Source organism: Bubalus kerabau, chromosome 3, assembly GCF_029407905.1.
Source record: "Bubalus kerabau isolate K-KA32 ecotype Philippines breed swamp buffalo chromosome 3, PCC_UOA_SB_1v2, whole genome shotgun sequence".
NCBI classification, from domain to species: Eukaryota; Metazoa; Chordata; class Mammalia; order Artiodactyla; family Bovidae; genus Bubalus; species Bubalus kerabau.
The window spans coordinates 27,420,003-27,442,537 of NC_073626.1; the positions used below are offsets into that span (position 1 = coordinate 27,420,003).

The 22,535-nt window shown below is 53.0% G+C and overlaps 2 protein-coding genes across 7 annotated transcripts in view; one reads left to right on the forward strand and one right to left on the reverse strand.

Moving 5' to 3' along the window:
• Nucleotides 1-13,588, forward strand: part of TRAM2 (translocation associated membrane protein 2) — a 69,701-nt gene extending 56,113 nt beyond the window's left edge. For all 6 annotated transcript variants that reach the window (XM_055571216.1, XM_055571220.1, XM_055571218.1 and 3 more), the window contains exons 5-11: nucleotides 2,504-2,562; nucleotides 3,742-3,826; nucleotides 4,398-4,468; nucleotides 6,072-6,176; nucleotides 6,368-6,511; nucleotides 7,231-7,394; nucleotides 8,501-13,588. In XM_055571216.1, coding sequence (XP_055427191.1) covers nucleotides 2,504-2,562; nucleotides 3,742-3,826; nucleotides 4,398-4,468; nucleotides 6,072-6,176; nucleotides 6,368-6,511; nucleotides 7,231-7,394; nucleotides 8,501-8,574 — 702 coding nt within the window. In that variant the 3' untranslated portion in view covers nucleotides 8,575-13,588. The remainder of the gene's footprint in view (nucleotides 1-2,503; nucleotides 2,563-3,741; nucleotides 3,827-4,397; nucleotides 4,469-6,071; nucleotides 6,177-6,367; nucleotides 6,512-7,230; nucleotides 7,395-8,500) is intronic.
• A 5,241-nt stretch (nucleotides 13,589-18,829) lies between these two features.
• The window catches only part of EFHC1 (EF-hand domain containing 1), a 42,734-nt gene continuing 39,028 nt past the window's right edge, over nucleotides 18,830-22,535 (reverse strand). Inside the window, exons 10-11 of the mRNA XM_055571232.1 lie at nucleotides 20,652-20,862; nucleotides 18,830-19,077 (exon numbers count right to left, since the gene is read on the reverse strand). Coding sequence (XP_055427207.1) covers nucleotides 19,006-19,077; nucleotides 20,652-20,862 — 283 coding nt within the window. The 3' untranslated portion in view covers nucleotides 18,830-19,005. The remainder of the gene's footprint in view (nucleotides 19,078-20,651; nucleotides 20,863-22,535) is intronic.

The window sequence follows — 22,535 nt, forward strand, 5'->3', positions numbered from 1 at the left end:
GAGTGCTTTCTGGCTGTGGGGGAGGGGAGGGAGTGTGGAGGCTCTGCCGGCCTCCTTGTTGCCTAGTAGATTTGTAGAACCAGGAAGGAACAGAGGACCCCAAAGGCCCCCAGACGGCATACCCGGCGGCAGGGAGATCTGGGGGCAGCGAGCCCACACTCCATGTGGAGCTCCGAGGGTCCCAGCCTGGGCCCCGCTGGGCGGCTGCCTGGCCCGAGGTCTGGAAAAGACTGTTCTCAGAGCAGTGAGTCATTCTTCCTCCGGCTGCCCCGTGCGCCACCCTCCTGCCCTGCGCAGGCAGGCAGCATTGTTCTGGGGCGTTTTCTCTGCCATCGGTTGGCTTCACAGTTCTGACTTCTTTGTCTCCTAAATGAAGGTCCAGGCCAGGAACGTCCCTGTTTAATATCCCAGGATTCTCTGGGCTTTAGATTTCTGTCAGTGCTGCTTTTCTTGGTCAGTGGTTTTTTTTTTTTTTAGCAGCAATTCTCCCACCTGAGTCCTCGAAGTACTATTTTCCTCCTTAAGTGCATTGGTGCTTCTTCTAGGAAGGAACATCCTGCCTGCTCTGGTTTCTTGGAAGCAAGGGTGGAAGGCTGTGAACCTCTGTGCCCAGGGTTGGTGTCTGATGCAGGTGGCGTGTGGGTGGCAGCAAGGGGTGGCCTCAATGCAGAAAAGGCCCTCTCTTCACCCAGCTCGCCCCGGAGCCTCCCACCGCTTCCGGACTGTGAGGAGGAAGATGGAATGAGGCTAGAAGGGTTTGGGGGATACCATGACTGCCCTGGGCCTGGGCCTGAGGGCACCCAATCAGTTGGGAAGCTGTGTTAATGAGGCCCCGGTCGTGGGTTTGGGGCCATGGGCCATACCTGAAATGTCCTCAGGTGTTGAGTGACTCAAGTGGAGGTAGACTGGCCCTCCCGTGGAAATAAGGCTGAGGCTCCTGTAGCCACCTGGAGGTTCCCCTGTGAGCCACTGGGCCTCCTCCCCCCAGCACAGCCTGGTCCTTGGTCCTGGTGGGAACATCTGAAACTCTCGGCCTCCTCATCCAAGCCATTAGCGTGGTTTCTTTCTGACGGACCGGGCAACCAGGCCTGGGGTGCCAGGACCAGGAGGCTGGGGATGCATCTCAGATTCCAGTTGTACTGCTGAGAAACCACCTTGTTTCTGGGGCTCCTTCCTTTCCCTGTCTCTAAAAGGAGGTCAGGCTGCCATCACCTCCTCTGTCCTCTTTGAGCATCCTGTTGGCCTCCTCACTCTTGGTGGGTTGTTTCCTTGTATGTTTTGTGATCCTGGATAATAAAGTCATCTTTAGCAAGGCTTTGCTTGTCAGAACCCTGTATGTCCTTGGACAAGAGTATGTCCCAGTGGTCTCACTGGCCCACAGTACCGCCAATGCTGAGTTCTTAGGTGGGGACTCCTGGACACACAGGTGATGTCCATGTGCACTCCAAACCCACGTGAAAATGAATCTGAGGTTACAGATGTTCAGGAGGTCATATTTTTTTGTTTCCATACTGAGCCGAGGGTGAGCAGACATCGACCTCTTCTCCCTCTGTTCTTCACCAGATCCTTTCTAGTCTCCTCTTCCTCTGGAGTGGTAGCCTTTTGAGGGTCTTCCTGTCCCCATGTGGGTACATATGCCCTGGTCCCACAGCCTCCGCCCCCTGCTCTGCCCTCCTGGGCCCTAGGGGTTTTGCCTTTCTTATTGTGAGCTCAGCCTTGCATCTGAAAAAACATTTGTTAGATTTCATGCAGCATGTCCAGGTGTCTTCTGATCGGAGGGTTTTCAGGTTGCCTCCCCCTTACTCTGTAAGAGGCCCTGGGCTAGATGCTGGAGATGCAAAGAAGGACTAGAAAAGAACCAGAAAAAAAAAGCCAGAAAAGAAGGCCCTAGGTGTCCTGGCACCAGGACAGGGACTGCACTGTGCGAAGAGTGTCACATGGGCCACCGGTGGGGAGGCCTGTGGGGTCCTGCTGTTGTTTTTGCTCACAGCGTTGTGAAAAACCAGAGGAGGCTTTTCATTTTTCCAGTGGACGGTGATTCTGGAGTTGATCTGCTTATTCACCCTGCAAGCATTTCCTGAGTGCCTGCATGCCAGGCATAATACTCGACACTGTCACATAAACATAAACTGTCACATTTATTTCTAACAATAACTCGGGGAGGGTATTTTTATCCTCATTTTACAGACAAGCCAGCTGAAGCTCAGGGAGACAAACTTGCTCGGAGGATGCGGCCAGTCAGGGTCAGACCCGCAGTCAGACTCGGGTCTTCAGTCAAGTCAGACCCCAGAGCAGGGCTGTTCCTCCTGCATCATGACTCTTTTTTATAATAAAGAGACCGGCCAAGTGCCAGAGGGCCTCCGTGTTCACGTTTCCCATTGCCTCCTTGTTCTGTCATCTGGGGACTAGGTGTGTCTGTGACCCCTAGACCCTGGGCCTGCCCTGGATCCCTGCTGGCCTCACGGTCACGTCTCTAAACACGGTCTCTTTCTGCCCATAACAGGAAGGATACTTAACAAACCCGAGGAGCCTCTGGGAAGACTACCCACATGTGTACCTCCCGTGAGTATTGTCACGTTCTGTCCCCAGGGAGGAGCGGGCTGGGTGTGCCAGCTTCTCGCCCCAGACTGGCCAGAACATGGGCCAGTGGGCATGAAGACTGGATGCCCCCAAGCCTTCTGGGGCCAGTGTCGTGGAGGCCAGTCTGAGAGCTGCTGCCTCCCCCAGTGCTCGCGGGTACTTCCTGCAGGAGCTTGGGTGCTTCCTGCAGGAGCTCGGGTGCAGGGTCTCCGCCCAGCTGCCCTCAGGGAGCACTGCAGATGGCAGGGGTCCAGAGGGCTTATAAACCCCAGACAGTCCTTCCTTACAGTTCTGGAGGCTGGCAGACCTAGCGTCTGCTGAGGCCGCTTCCTGCTTCACAGATGGCATCTTCCTCACATGCAGAAGCAGAGAAGGGCCTCTGTCACCAGGGCCCTAATCCCACTCAGGAGGGTCCACCCCTGTGCCCTCATCACCTCCCAGAGGTCCCACGTCCTGGTACCCTGTCACTGCGGAGTTAGGATTTCAAATGTGAATTTCAAGGGTAGGGGCTGCAAGTGTTGGGTCTGTAGCAGGTTCCTAAACTGCCGGGAGGAAGGGGGAAGCAGAGCCACTGCCTGGAGCTCCGTGGGCTGCGCCTCCTGGCACCTGCTCACATCCACACCTGTGTGTCTCTGAGCAGCACCCCCTCCTCTCCTAGTCTGATGGGATACCAAGAGGGCAAAGCTGGGCCCACATGCCCCTGAGACGACTCTCAGGCTGTCCTAAGATCCTTAGAACGGCAACCCCAGAGACTTAGCAGAGTTAGATCCATCCTCTGGCTGAGACCCCTGCCTTCCTTGGCACATAACCACTGCCCACTACCTCCTCCCTGACAGGGCTCTGGAATCAGGCCTCTCCTTAGCCTTTCCTCCTCTGGGCTGAAGACCCCCCTCCTCTGCTCTTTTCATCCTTCTTGTGTCTTTTCATGGGCTTCCTGTGTCCCTCCACGTGTGGAGCAGTGTCCCAGCCCAGGGATCTAGTGCATGCCAGCTGCCCGCCCCCACTCCCTGCAACCCAGCTCTCCCCAACCCGCCCCTCCCTGCAACCCAGCTCTCCCCCACCTGCCCCTCCCTCAGTCCAGCTCCTCACACAACCTGCCCCCGCCCGCCCTGGCAGGGGCTTCTCTCCATCCCTCTGGGTGACTGGCCCCCTTGTCTCCAGCTTCCAGGTGAAGTTCTTCTACCTGTGCCAGCTGGCCTACTGGCTGCACGCACTTCCCGAGCTCTACTTCCAGAAGGTACGGAAGGTGAGTACTCGCCACCCCTCTCTGATACCACCTGTCCCCCCACCTTCCTGCTGTTCCTCTCTCTGGCCACCCACTCATGGGGGGTGGAGATGGGTGTGTGTTGAGTGAGATGCTGAGCAAGCGCCTGTCAGAGTCTCCCTGACATCCTCCAGGATTGTTGGGGGTGGGGTGGGGCGCTGCCAGGTCGGCCTCTTCCTCCCCCTGAGGATGTGTGACTTTGGGGGAAACCTGACTCATCTTCAGGGGAGCTGATGGAGAGATCTTTGCCTTTTCCACAGAGATTTTTTTTTTTTTTTAAACTTCCCTCTGACTTATTTCCAAAAGCCCTTGTTCCCCAGTTCCTGTCTCTTCTTTTTCAACCCAGTCCCGCCCTCTGACCATCGAGTTACCTTTGGACTTTGAACAGCCTGGTGCACGGGTCTCTGGGGGGACCCCAGGCTGCCTGTGTTAGAGCAGCATCGTTCTGCACCCCTCCTGCCTGCTCTGCAGCTCCACCTGCACCTTCTTCCCCTGCTCCTGCATCTCAGGTTAGGGAGTCAGCACATGTGCAGTTTGTGTCTCTGTCTTGCAGGAGGAGATCCCGCGGCAGCTCCAGTACATCTGCCTGTACTTGGTCCACATAGCAGGCGCATACCTCTTAAAGTGAGTGGGACCCAGAGTGGGCCAGGTCTCCCCGCCCGTTTACGTTTGTGCCCCTCTCCACACCATCATTCAATCAGGAGGCACTGATCAGACACTGTGTGTACCAAGCACCGTGCTGACACCTGGGAACACTTAGATGGACAGTGGATGGTTGCTTTATGTTTACCGGACTTTTTCTCCGACGAGTAGGAGAGAAAACTACAAAGATAAGTGGGATGAACACTGTGCTACCACGTGGACCACCTGCCACGGGAACCCAGAGGAGTGACCGCCTCAACCCGAGACAGAGCTGGGAGGGATCTGAGGCATACAGCTGCCGACCCAGGGCGTTGCAGGTTGCCGGCAGCCTGAGCGGGGCTCCCGCCCCACGCGTCCAGGTGGGGGCGCTGCCAGAGCTCGTGGCCCTGGACTTCCCTTTGGTCTGCAGTGAAGCGTAGAATAGGCACTGCTTGGCTGTCCTGAGGTCAGAAGCGTGGCCGTCACCCCGAGTGTGTCTGTAGTGAAGAGAATCACTGCTGGGCAGGATGTGTCTTCTAGTTTGGAGTTTTCTCGGGCTGGGTTTTTTAGCAGGACAGGAAAGCAATGCGCTGTGTAGCCTTCTCGGGTGCCCCGGGGGTGCCGGCCCTGGGGTCTCCTGGGTCTGTGCTACAGGCCTCCTGTGAGAATGACCAAACAGGGTGACCCAGAGCCAGGTCCGCTCTCCTCTCTGGAGGCTGGGAGCAGCGTCCGTGCCTGGACAGGCCTCTGAAGGGCACAGGCCGTGTGGGGCCCGCTCTGCTCTTGGTGCTGCGTGCAGGGCAGGTCTGAGCAAGCCAGCCCGCAGTCACCCAGCAGTGAGGCGAGGATGGGCTGAGGGTGCACAGGCAGGACCGCTCGAAGGAAGGGAAGGAGTGTCCGTCAGGAAAGAGTTTCCCGTGGTGGGCAGGATGAGGAGGTGGCCCCTCTGTGGTGGGAAGAGCTCTCTGAGGAGGGAACTTGGTGCGGGGGCGAGTGGCAGAATCAGGCAGGTGGAGACCTGGGCGGGGGCGGGCTGTGCAGGAGAGGGGACCCCAGGAGCAGAGCCCTGAGGTGGGAGTGGGGCTGGGAAATGAGGCTTGTGACGGTCAAGGGCACGATCCCACTGGCCAGCCTCGGCTGTGTGGAGGCCCTGGGCCACCCTCAGTCATGCTCTCGACCATTCTTAGGATCCAGAGAACTCGTGGTTTAAGAGGCCAGTTCACTCGCACGTATTCTTACGTTGTGTTGAGTTTTGCTTCTTCGTGCGCCTCTTAGCCATGAAGACTTGGATGATAAATCGGGCAGTGGGACTCCCTCCCACCAGCCCCCCCAGTATTTCTGCACGTGCACAGCTCAGCTACTCGCCGTGAGCACCTTTTCTGTGGCCCCACCCTGGGCCAGGTGATGAATGCAGAGTGACGGGTGCTGTGAAGTCAGCCAGGTCCACGGGGGGAGCGGGTCGGGGCAGCGGGCCCAGACAGAGCAGGTGAAAGGCCAGGCTCGGTGTGGGGGCAGACTGGAAGCAGAGCTGAATCGCGGGCTGAGGCAGGGCCCCAGGGCGATGGGTGTCTCACGGGGACTGTGAGGCTCGCCTGTGTCTCCGCAGCCTGAGCCGCCTGGGCCTCGTCCTGCTCCTGCTGCAATACTCGACCGAGTTCCTCTTCCACACGGCCCGGCTCTGCCACTTCGCGGACGAGAACAACGAGAAGCTGTGAGTGATGCTGAGGCCAGGGCGTGGGATGGGAGGGCCCTGGGGCTAGGTGGAGCCCTGGGGTTATTTTTTTCCTGGAGCATCTTATTCTGGACATCTCAGTTCTCAAGCACCCTCCCTGACCACCCTTGAACCCTCTTCCCGTTCGGGCCCCAAAGGCTGACACACCTTCTGCACCTCCCTGCGGGCAGGTTCAACGCCTGGGCGGCCGTATTTGGAGTCACCCGCCTCTTCATCCTCACCCTTGCCGTGCTGGCCATCGGCTTCGGCCTCGCTCGCATGGAAAACCAGGCCTTTGACCCCGAGAAAGGGAACTTCAACACGTTACTCTGCAGGTGAGCTGGCCAAGAGCCTTGTGAACTCAGCCCAACTTCAGCTAGAGGTCAGGAGGGGGCAGACCCCCAGGTCTCCTGCACCTTGATGTTTAGGGGGGAATCTCAGACATCCAGCTGGGAGGGGAAAAGAGATGCCACCCCCCTGCTTCCATCACAGCTGTCTCTCCTGCCTGGCCCTAGTCCGTCAGTCTGCAGGCCAGGTCCCGGTGCCAACAAGGGTCCCCCGCCGGTTCACGCCTCACGGTGGGTGCTGGGCTCACAAACAGCCTCTCATCTGTCCGTCACGGCCCCTTGTGGGCTCTTCACAGCATGTTCTCCCAAGTGGCCAGGAGGGCAGCGAGGAGGCCATGGACCTCATGATCTGGGGTGGGGGGGTCAGAGATTTATCTGGGTTGCTCGCCGGATGAGAAGTCGCTCTTCTAGAATGATTTCTGCTGTATCGTACCTCAGTTCACTTGAACCACCACCCCCCGCCCCAATGATATGGAGCTTACATGTGCCGTGTTCTGGGCGGCAGGTCCCGGGCAGGTACAGGGCGTTGTGACAGGAGCTGGAATCACATCTATCACCTCCTCCCGGCCGGCACACCCCCCTCCCCCGCCACGTGCCTGGAGCTGAGCCCGGCACTGGCTACGTTCTTCCCGGAGGGCTGGCGGGCCGGGCGCTGCGGGGTCCTGGCTGTGCCTCCGCCCAGGCCCACCCGGCCCTTCTCCCCACAGGCTGTGCGTGCTGCTGCTGGTGTGTGCCGCCCAGGCCTGGCTCATGTGGCGCTTCATCCACTCGCAGCTGCGGCACTGGCGCGAGTATTGGAGCGAGCAGAGCGCCAAGCGCAGGGTGCCTGCTGCCCCCAGGCTAGCAGCCAGGCTCACCAAGAGGGAGTCGGGTGAGTGTGGATCTGCGTGGGGCAGGTGGGCTCCCCCAGGACCCTGGACCAGACCTGCTGCTCCTCCTCCCCAAAGGGGACTCTTGGGCTCCTGCCGGGGCCTGACTGGCACGTGGCTGGGCCCAGATGGCTTGTTGCGGGGGCAGGGGCAGGCAGGTGAGGCAGGGGCCCTCGTGGCCACAGAGGGCAGGGCGGCGGTGGGGTGGGGAGCTCTGGCAGGAAGCATGCCTTCAGGCTGGCCTTGGGGACCCCATCAAGGGCGGCCGCGTGTCCTCACCTGCCCCCTTGCTCTGCATCTCGGCCTGGCTGTCTCCCAGGATGCTGGCTCTGCGTCTCTTCAGGGGTGACCCGAGGTGACAGCACTAGGGGCTGGCGGATGGGGGACACCCCCTTCTCCGGCCCTGCAAGGTCCTGGGGCGCTGCCAGCCCCATGCTCTCCATGCAGCCTGGGGGCCTGTCTGCGCCAGGCTCTGTCTTCTGAGTCACCGGCCTTTCTCCAGGTGTGGCCTGCTTGGCAGGGCTTGTGTGTGTTTCAGACACGTGTGCGGCTGGGTGTGGCTAGGAGTCAGGCCTCGCTGGGGGCGGGGGTGGGTACGGGGCGAGGCTGCAGCCAGATGAGCCTCTGACTCTGAGCAAGGAGACTGGGGTGTTGCTGACAAGAAAAAGCGGAGTTTTTTCGGGCAGAGGGAGCATCAGGCAAGAGGGTACGGCCTTGTCCCTGCAGCCTCTCCACCACCTCCTGTCCGGCCGGTCAGCTTCCCTGAGTCTTTGCTGAAGCCGGCCAGTGCCCTGCAGGGGCCTGAGGGGAGCTGAGGAATCCAGAGGCCTTGGAGTGATTTCAGGAGGGTCTGGGCCGGCCTCGGTGGCTGCGTGTCACCCCAGCGCCTCCTGCGAAGGATAGAGACCAGCCAGCTTAGCGGGGATCAGGAGCCCCCGGAAGCGGCCTGCTGGTGTCCTTCGCCATGGGGGGCTGCAGCCTGGGTCCCCTCAGCTTGTCCCGTGGAAAGCCACAGGGCTGCCAGGCCTCCCCCGACCCCTCTGCTCCCACCCCTACCTCCCGCTTCAGACGCAACAGAAACACCACGTCCGTCTCCTTTTATTCCCAGGTTACCACGAAAATGGGGTGGTGAAAGCCGAGAATGGAACCTCCACACGGACTAAGAAACTGAAGTCTCCTTAAGGCCAAAGTGCTGAGAACAGCAATCCTCTCGTGGGGGCCAGCAGGGAGCGCCCCCACCCGCCTTCCTGCTCCAGGCGCCCCGCCTCAAACAGCACAACCCCGTCTTCACACAGGGCCTTTTCCTTTTTCTTACGTCTCAGCTGTCTCCTCTTCTTCCTCCATGAACCGTTCTCAATAAAACCAAAAATCTCCCTCTTTCCCTTCCTCAGACCGCCTCACCTCCTCACCTCTGTCCTGGGTGGGGTTTGCTAGAAGCCCAGGCTCTCTCACGGTTCCTTTTCTGTCGGCCTCCTCTTTCTCTTCTTTCATGGCTTGTTTCTCTTTCTACTCGTTAGTGTACCTTATCGTGCAATTTCTCCATGTCTGATTTTTTACAACGAGAGGAGGCTAAGCCTGCAGTGCTGGCCATCCAGTACCCAGTCCCTGGGACTTGAGTCGGCCGCCCTGTGCCATGGAGCCTCCGCCAGGCCGGCAGCGGCCCCTCGGTGATCTCTGTGCGGATGGGCAGCAGGAGGAGAGACCGGCTCTCTCGGATCATCATCTCCTAGGTGCTGATGAACTGACGAGATGTATGATTCCAGTTCTGCACGTGCCATCTTGAGTACCACCCCCCCTCCCCCGTCCCGGGGGCCCTTTCTAGTCCTAAGTGCCAAGGCATTTGGCTTTGGGACGTGACAACTCGTTCCAGAAGGATGGTGGTGACTGAATTGGGTCCCGTGGCTGATCATGCATTGGCAGCCACCCCTGCTCTCTGTCGGGGACCTGCTAGAGGAGGACGAGTCATCACACTCTACAGCAAGAGCAAAGTAACCGGCGTGGTGGGCACCTCCAGAGAGGTAATGTGGCAGAAACGACGGCGTCGACCTGGCCTTCTGCAGCACGTCCAGCTGCACTGCGCTTCCCATCTTTCACCAGCAACCAAACCAAACAGCAGTTAACAAACCAGCCCAGCAGGGGACACGCCGGTTCTAAACCCAGCAGCCCTGCCTGTTGGGGGCTGGCCTTGCCCCTGACTTCATCTCTTTCGCTGCAGGAACACTAAGTTCCCCGGTGACCCCTGGTGCCCCATCGAGGGTCACCTAGGCCCCTCACCCGCAAGCCTCACTTGCTGACTGTCCTATGGAGTTGTCGTTGTCTGCTGCTGTTTGCTGAGCACGCCCACAGCATTTTAGACGGTATAAACCCAGGCTGACTCAGAATCGCTCTGCTGGTTAGGAGGGCAGACCCAGCTTTGTTGACGGGAGTCTTTTTGCACCTTCCCCCCACGTGTTCCCTCCCAACCCCCCAAAGACAAGGCTTCCAGGCCTCACAGTGCCTTGTGAGGACTCCAGCAGGGAGCGAGGCTCTCAGGAGGACACCTGAGTGCCGTGCGGAGCTGGTGGGAGCAGGCATGTTAGTGCCATTTGAGGGGCTGCTCTTCTCCCTGACATCAGAATAGAAAGTAAACCTTGAGTTATTACCCAGCATGGGGGAAATGGGTCTCTTCATCAAGGCAGCTTCCTTCTCCAGGTCACTTGCCCCAGAGAGAAGTTTTAATCTCCCAGTGCCTGGGATTTGCTTCCTGACAGCCTGGTAGACCCTCACCTCTCTGCTCAGGATGAGGCCCTGGAGAGGGGAAGGGGTTCTCTTGATTACCATTAGGAGAGGGACAATGCTTGTGAAAACGCGAATTTCTCCCATCTTCTCCTTCCCTGACACTTATCTGGGCTGCAAGGGAGAATGTTGGTGAAAGGGTGGCTTGTACCAACTGAGCGGACCCAGTCTAGAAAGCCCTCAGCCGTTCAAATAGTCCCCCTCCCCACTCGTGGCTGTAGCTAAGTTTCTGCTCCTGCTTGCCTGGGGATGCTGTGTATGTAGCCCAGGTCAGCCTGCAGCCTCCTCAGCCTGCCCGCTGGCCTCATGCCCGGCCCAGTCCTCTCGAGGTGTCCTTGGCCTTGGCACTGCTCCCCGGAGGCCACCCCCCATGCTGGGGAGCCCTGCAGCCTCATGCCTTCTCCCTGGGCCGGGGAGGAGGGAGCCGCAGCTGGGGCCCTGCCCAGAGCAGCGTCCCTTCTCAGGTACCAAGGTGATCACTGACAGAACACAGGTGTTTGGCGTGCCCTTGGTCTCCGCGGTACCGTGTGCCTCACGGTGGCACCACCAGCCTGGGCCCGGGCCGACTCTCACTGCATCCTAAACGATGGGGTCGGTTCCCCGATGAGAGTTTGGGAAATCTTCCCCACCATGTGAAGCCCCTGAGAACATTACGGAAGGCTAGTGTCCCACCCGCCAGCTTCAGGAGTGATTTGAGGGGAGGCTGAGAGGGTAACTGTGGGTGCCTGTCACCCCAGGCATGCCTGGCACATTTGCTTCAGAGCAGAGCCAAGCCTGTGGCAGGTTGGCTCACAGTGTGTGACCAGGGGCCGAGAAATCTCATTTCCCCTTGGTCTTGAGAACTTGGGCTGCCTTGTCTTGGTTTGGCCATTCTGACTCTGTTCTTCAGTCTCAAATCCTCTGTGATGGCCCGGCCAGACGCCCCCAAGTTTGAGAGGCTGCTTAGCACCATCTGCCAGGAGCCGAGCAGACACTTATCTACCTCAGCAGCCCCACCCCACCCCATCATCGCCGGCTGGCACACGTGGGGGCATCTGGTAGCATGGGAGAGGAGGCCCTGGGGTGACGATCCTAACCCTCCCTGGAGGCTCTGTGATGGGAAGTTGTTGTCTCGCTCCGGGTTCTCATAACTGCATATTATTCCTTGGTTATAGATGCCCCTTCTGAAGGCAGGGCAGTTCTGGGGGACACAGGAGCAGGCCGAGCTGGGCCTGGTCAGTCCTAGTCCTGCATGTGTCTCTGCAGACCTGCGTCCTTTCCCAACGAGGGCCTCTCCCATTCCTGTCCCAAGCGGAGCTACCACACTTCAGAAACCAGACTAGATCCCTGCCCTGGCCCCCTTTGCAGAGGGTGCTGTTGACAGGAAAGCCCTGGAGCTGGGCCGGGTGTTCCGGGATGCGCGCGGCTGGGTTTGCTTTGGGGACCTGTTTTCTTGTCACCTTTGACTTTCCTCGGTGCTGAGGAGAAGGTAGGGGCAGGGTGTGTGCCCCTCTCCCGGGTTCAAGTTCGAAGTGGCTGCTCCTTGCAGCCTTTTGGGTTCTTTCCTGGGCTTCGGCCTCCCTGTCAGTCTGTCCTAGGCTGGGGGGCCAAGAAGGCTGGGAGGTCTGCATGTGACTCGCACCTGCAGGGGCCCCCGTGTCCCAGTGAACAGACCCCCTCTCCTGAGGGTCGGGGCCTGACCTTGTGGAGAGTGGCTTGTGAGTCAGGGCCACCGAGTGGTCTTTCTCTCTCCACACTGCCATCTTGGCTCGCAGCCCTCTCCTCAGGAGGGCTTAGGCACGACTGCACCACTGGACTGTTGACAGATCACTTGGGACCTAAGTCGAGTCTCCCCCAGGTATGGCTGCCTCAGGGAGGAGCCTTCACTAACTTCTCTCTCTCAGTTCTTGCGTGAGTAGTAATTCTTTTCAGAAGGCTGTGAAAGACCACGGTTCCCCCAGCCGCCTCCCTTACCAGCTCGCTCTCTTTTATGGAGGTCCCCAGAAAGCACGGGGACGCTGGCTCTGCGAGGCCTCTTTCTGCCCTGAGCTGATCCTGTATCTTTTTGTCAGAAGTGCCTTCCTTACCGGGGTCTCCTGGCCTCCACTGCAGTGTGTGGCCAGCCCCCGGCCCCAGTACGGCTCCGTGGAAAAGGGACACGGACTGTGAGTTTCCCCTCATTCGTCTTAGCCTCGCCCCCGCCCGTTGTCAGGACCTGGTGGTTTCCAGTTCCTCCTCGAGTCCAGGTGCTTGTGAGGGCCCCTCTGCGGGCAGCTGCCCATCAGGGAAGCTTGGGGCTCCCTGGGCACCAGGCGCCATGCCTCTGGCTCATGCGCTGAACCCTGCTCATCCAGCTCCCCCGACATGTAGAAGAAAAGGTATCCTCGCAGCAGCCTCTTCTCATCTGTTCTGTTTCCCATTCGACCCAAAGTTTATGCAGGAAGGTGTTTACTCTTACAGATGCCCGTCTGACGTGGGTCCTGCTGGGCTGTGGCAGACGCCCCCTCCGTGCAGTGTTACCTTGTTGAGCATCAGCTCCCCCTCGCCCGCCCCTTCCCGCCACCTCCTCCCTCTTCCGGGTTGTGCAATAACTCTCCCAGCCAGTGGTCTTTCCCACAGGCCGTCTGTCCCTCCCAGTGCTCGGCCACTGGGGCAGGACGGGACCCATGGGAGGGTGGTCGTCATCCCCACAGAAGAAACGGTAGCCACGCTCCCTCTTTGTCGTTCTCGTGACCTTGGTGGCACTCTAGTGGAACATTATAGCATTGTCTTAGAAGTCCCTGTATTTTTTAAACTGTTTAAAAAGGAAAAAAAAAAAAAACCATCCTCACGATGGGGCATTAATAGGTTAGCATCTGGGAATAAGATCTGTGAGACACCCGAGGCATCACCAGCACTTCGCTGAAAGCATTCACGAGTTTGTGTGGAGAGGAGGGAGGTTTTCCTGGGAATCAGCCGTGTGTGGGCACCCGGTCACCCGATCACATCTGACCAGTGCTAAGTGCCACCATCTCCTTGGGTACAGAGTCAAGTGTTTATGTGACGAGACGCTACACCTCATCGTTTTCAGTTTCTCTTGTTTAATAAACATCTGAAGGATGAGCTGAGGCTGCTGGTGCCCTGAGCAACTCATAATGCAGATGTGGACGAAGTATCTCTTCACTTTTCCACTTCAGCCTGTTCATGTTATGGACCAAATTTCCAACGAGGAACTCAAGGAAAATTTGTACCTGCCGTATTTATGCTTTCATGTAAAAGGGTTTTGTTTTTTTTTGAGGGGGCTCTTTATACTTTCAGTGAACTTTTTTCCAAATCCTTTTCCCACTGTGTCTGTCCGATTTTAAAACAAATTACAGTTTTGTATGAATTTTTTAAAATGTACATTTTGAGACAAATGATCAAATATTTTTGAAATAACTGAATAAAAGGCATAGAATTATTAGTCTAGTTGTCTCAGGTATTATTGCTTTTTACCTGGATGCTCACATTTGCTTTTTTAAATTGCAGTTATTTTATTTCACCTCGAAATCAGATGGTTATAAGGGAATTGATTAGGGTGTTGCTTCAATGCATTTATAGAGTATGTTTCTTCCCCTGAAGATTGAAAAGGTTACAATTAAGATTGTTTGAAAATAGTGACATTGCTGGCAACTTTTTTTTGTAAGAACTTGCACCAACTGTAATCTTAAGTTTGTATTCGCAAGTGTGCTTTTATATGAAGAATGAGTTTGCGGCCATTTCAACCTCATTTCTAATGTTTTTCACTGTTAGTAATTTCTTGCATATCTTTTGAGATAGTTGTTTATTGTGGTCATGTGAGTAAGGGAGCTGGACTTAAGGACAGAGAACAAGTCAGTTATTTTGAGTGGTGGGTAGCAGAACGCCTTTTACTTGTGTCTGTAACAGGAGGTGTAAATGTGGACAGGAGTGTGCCGACGTCGGGGGGGTGGTTAGGAAGCTCCAGGTGGAGGCTCCCCGTCATCCACAGGGGTGTGTTCTGAGACCCTCAATGGATCCCTGAAACCCCAGACAGGACCGGGCCCTATACACACTGTGTTTTCCTAGACATACCTACCTACAGTGAAGTCTGTAAATTAGGCACAGTAAGAGAGAACAATTACAAACATACACCATAATGAAAGCTATGTGAATGTGGTCTCTAAAAATGTTATCTTAACTGTGCTGCACTTATCCTTCTCATGACGTGAGTTGACTGAATGGCTGTGTGGTGGGGTGACATGAGCTGTATGCTGCAGACGCCATGATGGAGCCTTGGGCTACTGCTGACTTGACCACACGTCAGGAGGAAGCGCACTTGCTTGGGGCGATCCTCGATCTCGACACTGATGGCTGGAGATCCGGGGTGGGACAGAGCGGGATGGTGCAAGAGTCAGCACAGTGCTCAGAATGGCACACAATTTAAAACTTACAAAGCATCTCTGGAACTTTCCGTCTAATATTTTCAGACCATGGCTTACTGTAGTAATTGTAAAGTGAAGGTGTGGATAAGGGAGGACGACAGGGTTATGGCGTCACCTGGCTAAAAGAAGACAGGGCTGAGTCTGTGTAGAAGCCATCAGATGTCAGTGTCGGTGCTGAATAGATGCTGCCTGAGTGCTTGTGCCAGCGGTGGCAAGGGATACAGCTGGCACAGTCAGGTGGCCTGTTGCCCGTCTCCAGAGCGAGCTTAGGAGATGGGTGCAGTTGGCTGAGGGACATGCACGGACTATGAGGACCAAGCAGTAACCATGCACCTGAGGCGAATGCACGGGAGAGCCAGGGGCTCAGCTGGGTGAGCCAAGCGGTCAGCCTTTCTGAGCTAGCTTACTCACTCACCTGTGCTCGGTGTTTTGGGGGAGGCAGTTGGCTGGTTGGTTTGCTTCAGTTCAGTTCAGTTGCTCAATTGTGTCCGAATCCTTGCAACCCCATGAATCGCAGCATGCCAGGCCTCCCTGTCCATCACCAACTCCCGGAGTTCACTCAAACTCACGTCCATTGAGTCAGTGATGCCATCCAGCCATCTCATCCTCTGTCGTCCCCTTCTCCTCCTGCCCCCAATCCCTCCCAGCATCAGGGTCTTTTCCAATGAGTCAACTCTTCGCATGAGGTGGCCAAAGTATTGGAATTTCAGCTTCAGCATCAGTCCTTCCAAAGAACACCCAGGACTGATCTCCTTTAGAATGGACTGGTTGGATCTCCTTGCAGTCCAAGGGACTCTCAAGAGTCTTCTCTAACACCACAGTTCAAAAGCATCAATTCTTCGGTGCTCAGCTTTCTTCAGGTCCAACTCTCACATCCATACATGACTACTGGAAAAACCATAGCCTTGACTAGACGGACCTTTGTTGGCAAAGTAATGTCTCTGCTTTTGAATATGCTATCTAGGTTGGTCATAACTTTTCTTCCAAGGAGTAAGCGTCTTTTAATTTCATGGCTGCAATCACCATCTGCAGTGATTTTGGAGCCCCAAAAAATAAAGTCTGACACTGTTTCCACTGTTTCCCCATCTATTTCCCATGAAGTGATGGGACCAGATGCCATGATCTTCATTTTCTAAATGTTGAGCTAAATTTAAGCCAACTTTTTCACTCTCCACTTTCACTTTCATCAAGAGGCTTTTTAGTTCCTCTTCACTTTCTGCCATAAGGGTGGTGTCATCTGCATATCTGAGGTTATTGATATTTCTCCCGGCAATCTTGATGCCAGCTTGTGCTTCCTCCAGCCCAGCGTTTCTCATGATGTACTCTGCATATAAGTTAAATAAGCAGGGTGACAATATACAGCCTTGACGTACTCCTTTTCCTATTTGGAACCAGTGTGTTGTTCCATGCCCAGTTCTAACTGTTGCTTCCTGACCTGCGTATAGGTTTCTTAAGAGACAGGTCAAGTGGTCTGGTATTCCCATCTCTTTCAGAATTTTCCACAGTTTATTGTGATCCACACAGTCAAAGGCTTTGGCATAGTCAATAAAGCAGAAATAGATGTTTTTCTGGAACTCTCTTGCTTTTTCCATGATCCAGCGGATGTTGGCAATTTGATATCTGGTTCCTCTGCCTTTTCTAAAACCAGCTTGAACATCTGGAAGTTCATGGTTCACGTATTGCTGAAGCCTGGCTTGGAGAATTTTGAGCATTACTTTACTAGCCTGTGAGATGAGTGCAATTGTGTGGTAGTTTGAGCATTCTTTGGCATTGCCTTTCTTTAGGATTGGTTTGCTTGCTTGATTGCTTTTGGAGGGAATGGTGGTGGTGAGATTGAGAGACAGTGAACACTAAGCTTGTGGTTTGAACAGAGCACTCGATGAATTGATTTCTCATAGGAACAGGCTCATGGTCCTACACCAGCAGGATATTCACTCATCCAAGTGACCCCTGATCCCCTGGAAATCTAGAGATATCTTCTCAGGTACCCCTGAAGCCTACAGGTAACAGGCTTGACTAGATGGTATTTTCAGGCCCCTGGGAGTGCAGAGAGAGTACAGGTGGTAAGGAATCCAAGACAGTGCTTATAAAGGTGAAGCTGGTGGCTGACTTCAGCTGAGGAGCAGCCCTGCTTCTGGACTTCCAAAAGTGCATCAGAGCCTGGTTAATAACTGGGAGCTATTATTCTAATCTGTTCTGCTTATTTTGAGGCCAGGCTCTCTAAGAGCAGTTTCTCTAAATTTATTTTTTTTAAGCTACAGCCAACATCAAGAAATACATTATACATCATGACTCATGAAACAAACATTTCATGAAACAATACTAATCAGTATACCACCCTGTGATAGTTCCTGTTCCTTTCAGGTCAGGTCACGTCAGTTGCTCAGTCGTGTCTGACTCTTTGTGACCCCATGAATTACAGCACACCAGGCCTCCCTCTCCATCACCAACTCCCGGAGTTCACTCAGACTCACGTCCATCGAGTCAGTGATGCCATCCAGCCAGCTCATCCTCTGTCGTCCCCTTCTCCTCCTGCCCCCAATCCCTCCCAGCATCAGGGTCTTTTCCAATGAGTCAACTCTTCCCATGAGGTGGCCAAAGTACTGGAGTTTCAGCTTTAGCATATTCCTTCCAAAGAAATCCCAGGGCTGATCTCCTTCAGAATGGACTGGTTGGATCTCCTTGCAGTCCAAGGGACTCAAGAGTCTCCTCCAACGCCACAGTTCAAAAGCATCGATTCTTTGGTGCTCAGCTTTCCACACGGTCCAACTCTCACATCCATACATGACCACTGGAAAAACCATAGCCTTGACTAGACGAACCTTTGTTGGCAAAGTAATATCTCTGCTTTTGAATACGCTATCTAGGTTGGTCATAACTTTCCTTCCAAGCAGTGATTTGGAGCCCCCCAAAATAAAGTCTGACACTGTTTCCACTGTTTCCCCATCTATTTCCCATGAAGTGATGGGACCAGATGCCATGATCTTTGTTTTCTGAATGTTGAGTTTTAAGCCAACTTTTTCACTCTCCTCTTTCACCTTCATCAAGAGGCTTTTTAGTTCCTCTTCACTTTCTGCCATAAGGGTGGTGTCATCTGCATATCTGAGGTTATTGATATTTCTCCTGGCAATCTTGATTCCAGCTTGTGCTTCTTCCAGCCCAGTGTTTCTCATGATGTACTCTGCATAGAAGTTAAATAAGCAGGGTGACAATATACAGCCTTGACGTACTCCTTTTCCTATTTGGAACCAGTCTGTTGTTCCATGCCCAGTTCTAACTGTTGCTTCCTGACCTGCATACAAATTTCTCAAGAGGCAGGTCAGTGGTTGGTGCAAAAGTAATTGCTATTTGGCATGGTTGAACTTCATCATTTGATGTTGGAATACATTCTTAAATAAATGTAGTTATGTTATACATCATTTTAATCCATATTTCTTGCTTTGTTGCTTTTTTTTCGTTAATGACTTATTACTTGCTGTTTATTTTATATTTATTTGATGTGTTTGAGCCTTGTTACAATGATTCAAAATTCATGGTCTAAAACATTTGTAACTGCATTTGGTGCAGTTACATTTGCACCAACCTAATATCTAATTTTTGAAAATGCAGGTCTACTAAGGGGCCTAGAACTGCAGTTGAAAAACGGTGTCTACTTCTCTACCCGGCTAGGGGGAGGGGTGGTCTGGCAGCAGTACCACACCCCACATGGTGTCTCTCTGAGCAAATTCTGTTGGTCCTGCTCCTATTCATTCTGCTCCTGCATTAATCAGGGTTCTTTCTCCAGAGAAATAGAACCAATAGGCTCTATAGAGAGAGAGAAAGGGACTGATTATAAAGAACTGGTTCTTGTAACTGTGGAGCCTGACAAGCTCCAGTATCTATAGTCAGCAGTCTGGAGACTTGTTGAGAGCTGATGAGGAGGTCCCGTCTGAAGGCCAGCAGCCTCGAGACCAAGGAAGAGCCGACGTCTCGGTCTGAGTCCCAAAGCAGGGAAAAGCTGATGTCACGGCAGGCCTTGGAGGAGTCCTTTCTTATCAGGGAAGGGTCAGCCTTTTTGTTCTATTCAAGCCTTTAGTGAGGGGTGAAGGGTGAGGGGTAAAGGGTGAGGGGCTCCCATCCTAGAGGGGGCCATGTGCTTTCCTCCATCCACCAACTCGGATGGTAACCTCATTCAGAAACAGCCTCACAGACACACCCAGAAATGTCCAGGCACCCATATTTAGTCAAGCTGACACAGAATTAACCATCACAACACCCCTGTCCCCTTCCCTAAATAAGGCACCAACCTTAGTTCATTTAATTTAGACTTCAATGGTAGTGAAATATAAGAACCAAAAGAGAAATGGAATTTCAAGATGTCTGTAAATGCCTCTATGAGGCATACAGGTAGATGGAGGCCCAAAGTCAGCATACTCTGCTGCGTTCTGTCCTCAGCAGGTCAGTTGGAGAAAGCACGGACGAAGTTGTAGTAGTCGATCTTGTCTTCTCCATGAGAGCACATTCTGATGAGCTGCAGGTGAGAGACAGGAGGCTGCTTTCAGCTCCGCAGCAGAGCCTCTTTAGTGACCGTCCCCCCACACTGTAACAGTTCAACTGTTTATTCCCTCAGCTGATCTGACATGATCTTGGGAGCCTTCCCCAATCTTAATGCTTTATGAAAAGAAAGCTCAGATGGTGTAAATGGCCTGCCCGAGGTTTCAGCTCTAACATTTGTAAGAATACTGTCATTTTCAAAGCATTTTTGTTCTTATATTCAGTTACAAGACTACCCATCAGGGCTGCTGTTATCACAGCCTAAGAGAAAAATACAGTTATGTCACTGCTAACACCAGGTCTCCTGAAACTCACCTGTGAGTGGCAGTAAGTACACCGATGCACTGTGGTTAAAAGATGTGTGCAGACCCATCCCTGCCCCACCCCCTGATGCAGCGCCCATGTCAGGTCACAGGCGATAGAAATGACGTAAAAATCAAGGGCTGGACATGCTATTGGCCTGAGGCTTGGGAAGCCAGATGGGCGTTTTGCTCACACGAGACTGCTGAAGGCCAGCAGTCTCGAGACCAAGGAAGAGCCAATGTCTCAGTTTGAGTCCAAAAGCAGGGAAAAGCTGATGTTATCCTTCCACCTGCCTCCTCACTCCTTGCTAAGGTTCCTGTCTGACAAATTCTTGTCCCCAAGCTAGTCACACCAATCCCAAACAAAAGCTTGCCCTAAATGACTCTTAACTTCCCAGCATCCCATGTGCTAAAGTGTCATTAAGAAGGACTCCAGCACCACAACGCTCTGCATCAGTGAGAATGTCTCATATCAGCCATTGTCACTGGCAACTGAGGGAGAAAGCCTGTTCTAACTTCTAGTCCTGACAGACATCCTGAACCTGGTCAAAGGGATTTATAAAGAGAAAGTGAAAGTGAAGTCGCTCAGTCGTGTCTGACTCTGCGACCCCATAGACTGTAGCCTACCAGGCTCCTCTGTCCTTGGGATTTTCCAGGCAATAGTACTGGAGTGGATTGCCATTTCCTTCTCCAGGGGATCTTCCCGACCCAGGGATCGAACCTGGGTCTCCCGCATTGTAGACAGACGCTTTACCGTCTGAGCCACCAGGGAAGTCCTTTATAAAGAGAAAGAGGTAGGAAATGCCCCCTCAGCTCCCTCATGGAAACTCTAAGAGGAGAATGTCCAGCTGGCCATGGACCTGGGTCAGTGGTCACGCCCTCTCCCATGCCAGCCCTACCAATGGACAAGCATAGGTGTCACCTGTGAAGGTGTCAGAGGCGCCCACCATCCTGCTCAGTCCAGCTTTTCCATCTGCCCTTGGCGACTGCCCTCCTTCTGCACCCACATGGCTCACCGGCTGCTCTGCTGTCTGAACCCTGCCCACTTAAAGAGATGCCCTACAACAGCATTAGGAATGACCAACCAATGACAAGAGTCAAAGGCAAATGCCATAATCAGGACTGAACGGCAGATCTGATTCGAGCACCCCAAAGCTTCCCCAGTTAAAATACATATGCAGCTGCCTTTGGGAGCGAGTGAGCAGTGCCCAGCCTCCGCAATTAGACCAGAAAAGTAACTCCTACTCACCTCCTTAATCAAGGAGTCGTCAACTGGGAGTTGGTAAGAGTCACAGATTTTAAAGAACGTCTCCCTGTCCACGTATCCTGAAGCTTCCTTGTCATAGATCTGAAAGGCCTCGCGGATGTTGTCCCTGCATGGGTGATCTTTCAGTTGCTTCTGGATCGTGTCTATCAGGGCCTCCATGTCCCGCACACCCGGGTCCTCTTCCGCTTGCTGGCTGTGGAGAGAGGAAAGAAATGGCTGGACGTGGTGTTCATTCTCCAACCGTCTTATCTCGGTGACCAAAGTTCTCACTTGGTGAAGCTGAGGAAGCCTCTAATGATACAGTTCTGATGCTGAGCTGATCAGTAACTGTTCATGTCTGTGGCTCAGCCTCCCTCGCTACCATCTGTCAAATACTTGCACCACAAAAAGCCAGACCTACCACCACGGCAGGCCCCCTCCAAGTCAGGCGTCTGCAGGAGTCACATGATTGTCAGCATCTGTGTTGCATCACCTAGAAATGAATGTTTTTAGAAACAGATGCCTAACAGTAGTGTGATGAAGAAATCAAAGTAAAAGAGAAATAAAATATCTAGAAACAGACAAAAATAGATATACAGTTGACCCTTGAACAAAAGCAGGGTTTAGGGGCATCAGCCCTCCACACAGTCAAAAATCTGGGTATAACTTATAGTCAGCCCTCCGAATGTGTGGTGGTTCTGTATCCACAGATTCAACCCATTGAGGATTGCATACAAGTGCAATACATATTCACTGAAAAAAAAAAATCTGCGTATAAGTACACTCACACAGTTCCAACCTGTGTTGTTCAGTGGTCCCCTGTACCACATACCAAAATTTATGGGATACAACAAAAACAGTTCTAAGAGGGAAGTTTACAGTAATAAAGAAAAAGGAGGAGTTTCTGGACAGTCCAGTGGTTAGGACTAGGTGCTTTCACTGCTGTGGCCCAAGTTCAATCCCTGATGAAGGAACTAAGATCCCATGAGCCATGCAGTGAAGCCCAAAAGAAGAAAGAAGATAGATCTCAAACCACCTAAGTTTATACCTCAAGGAACTAGAAAAATAAAAATAAAAGCCCAAAGTTAGCAGAAGAAAGGAAAGATCAGAGCAGAAAGAAAGGAAAGAGATCCTGGAAAAATGATAGACAAGATCAATGAAACTAAGACTCTTTAAAAAAAAAAAAAAAAAAGATAAAACTGACAAACTTTTTAACTTGACCAATTTTTTAAAAAAAGACTCAAAATCAGAAATGAGGGGAGACATTACAACTAATACCACAGAAATACAAAGGATCAGAAGAGACTACTATGAACAATTTACTTATCAATGGGTTGGATAACCTGGAAGAAATGGATAAATTCGTAAAAACACACAACCTACCAAGCCTGAATCACAAAGAAATAGAAAATCTAAACAGACTAATGATATGAAGATTAATCAGGAATCAAAAATCTCCCAACAAATTCCCAGGACCAGATGGTTTCATGGTGAACTGTACCAAATATTTAAGGCAGAATTAATACCAATCCATTTCAAACTCCTCCAAAAAAAAATGAAGAGGAGGAAACACTCCCAAATTCATACAAGGCCAGCATACTTTGACATCAAATCCAACCAATGACACTACAAGAAAAGAAAATTACAGACCAATAACCCTTGGTGAACACAAATGCAAAAGTCCTCAACAAAATACCAGCAAACTGAATTCAACAGCACATTAAAAAGATTGTACATCATGATCAAGTGGGATTTACCCTGACTAGGCAAGTATGGTTCAACATATAGAAATCAATACACACTGAGAATGAAGGATACATACATACATAAATACACACATACTTAAATATGATCATCTCAATACACACAGAAAAAGCATTTGACAAA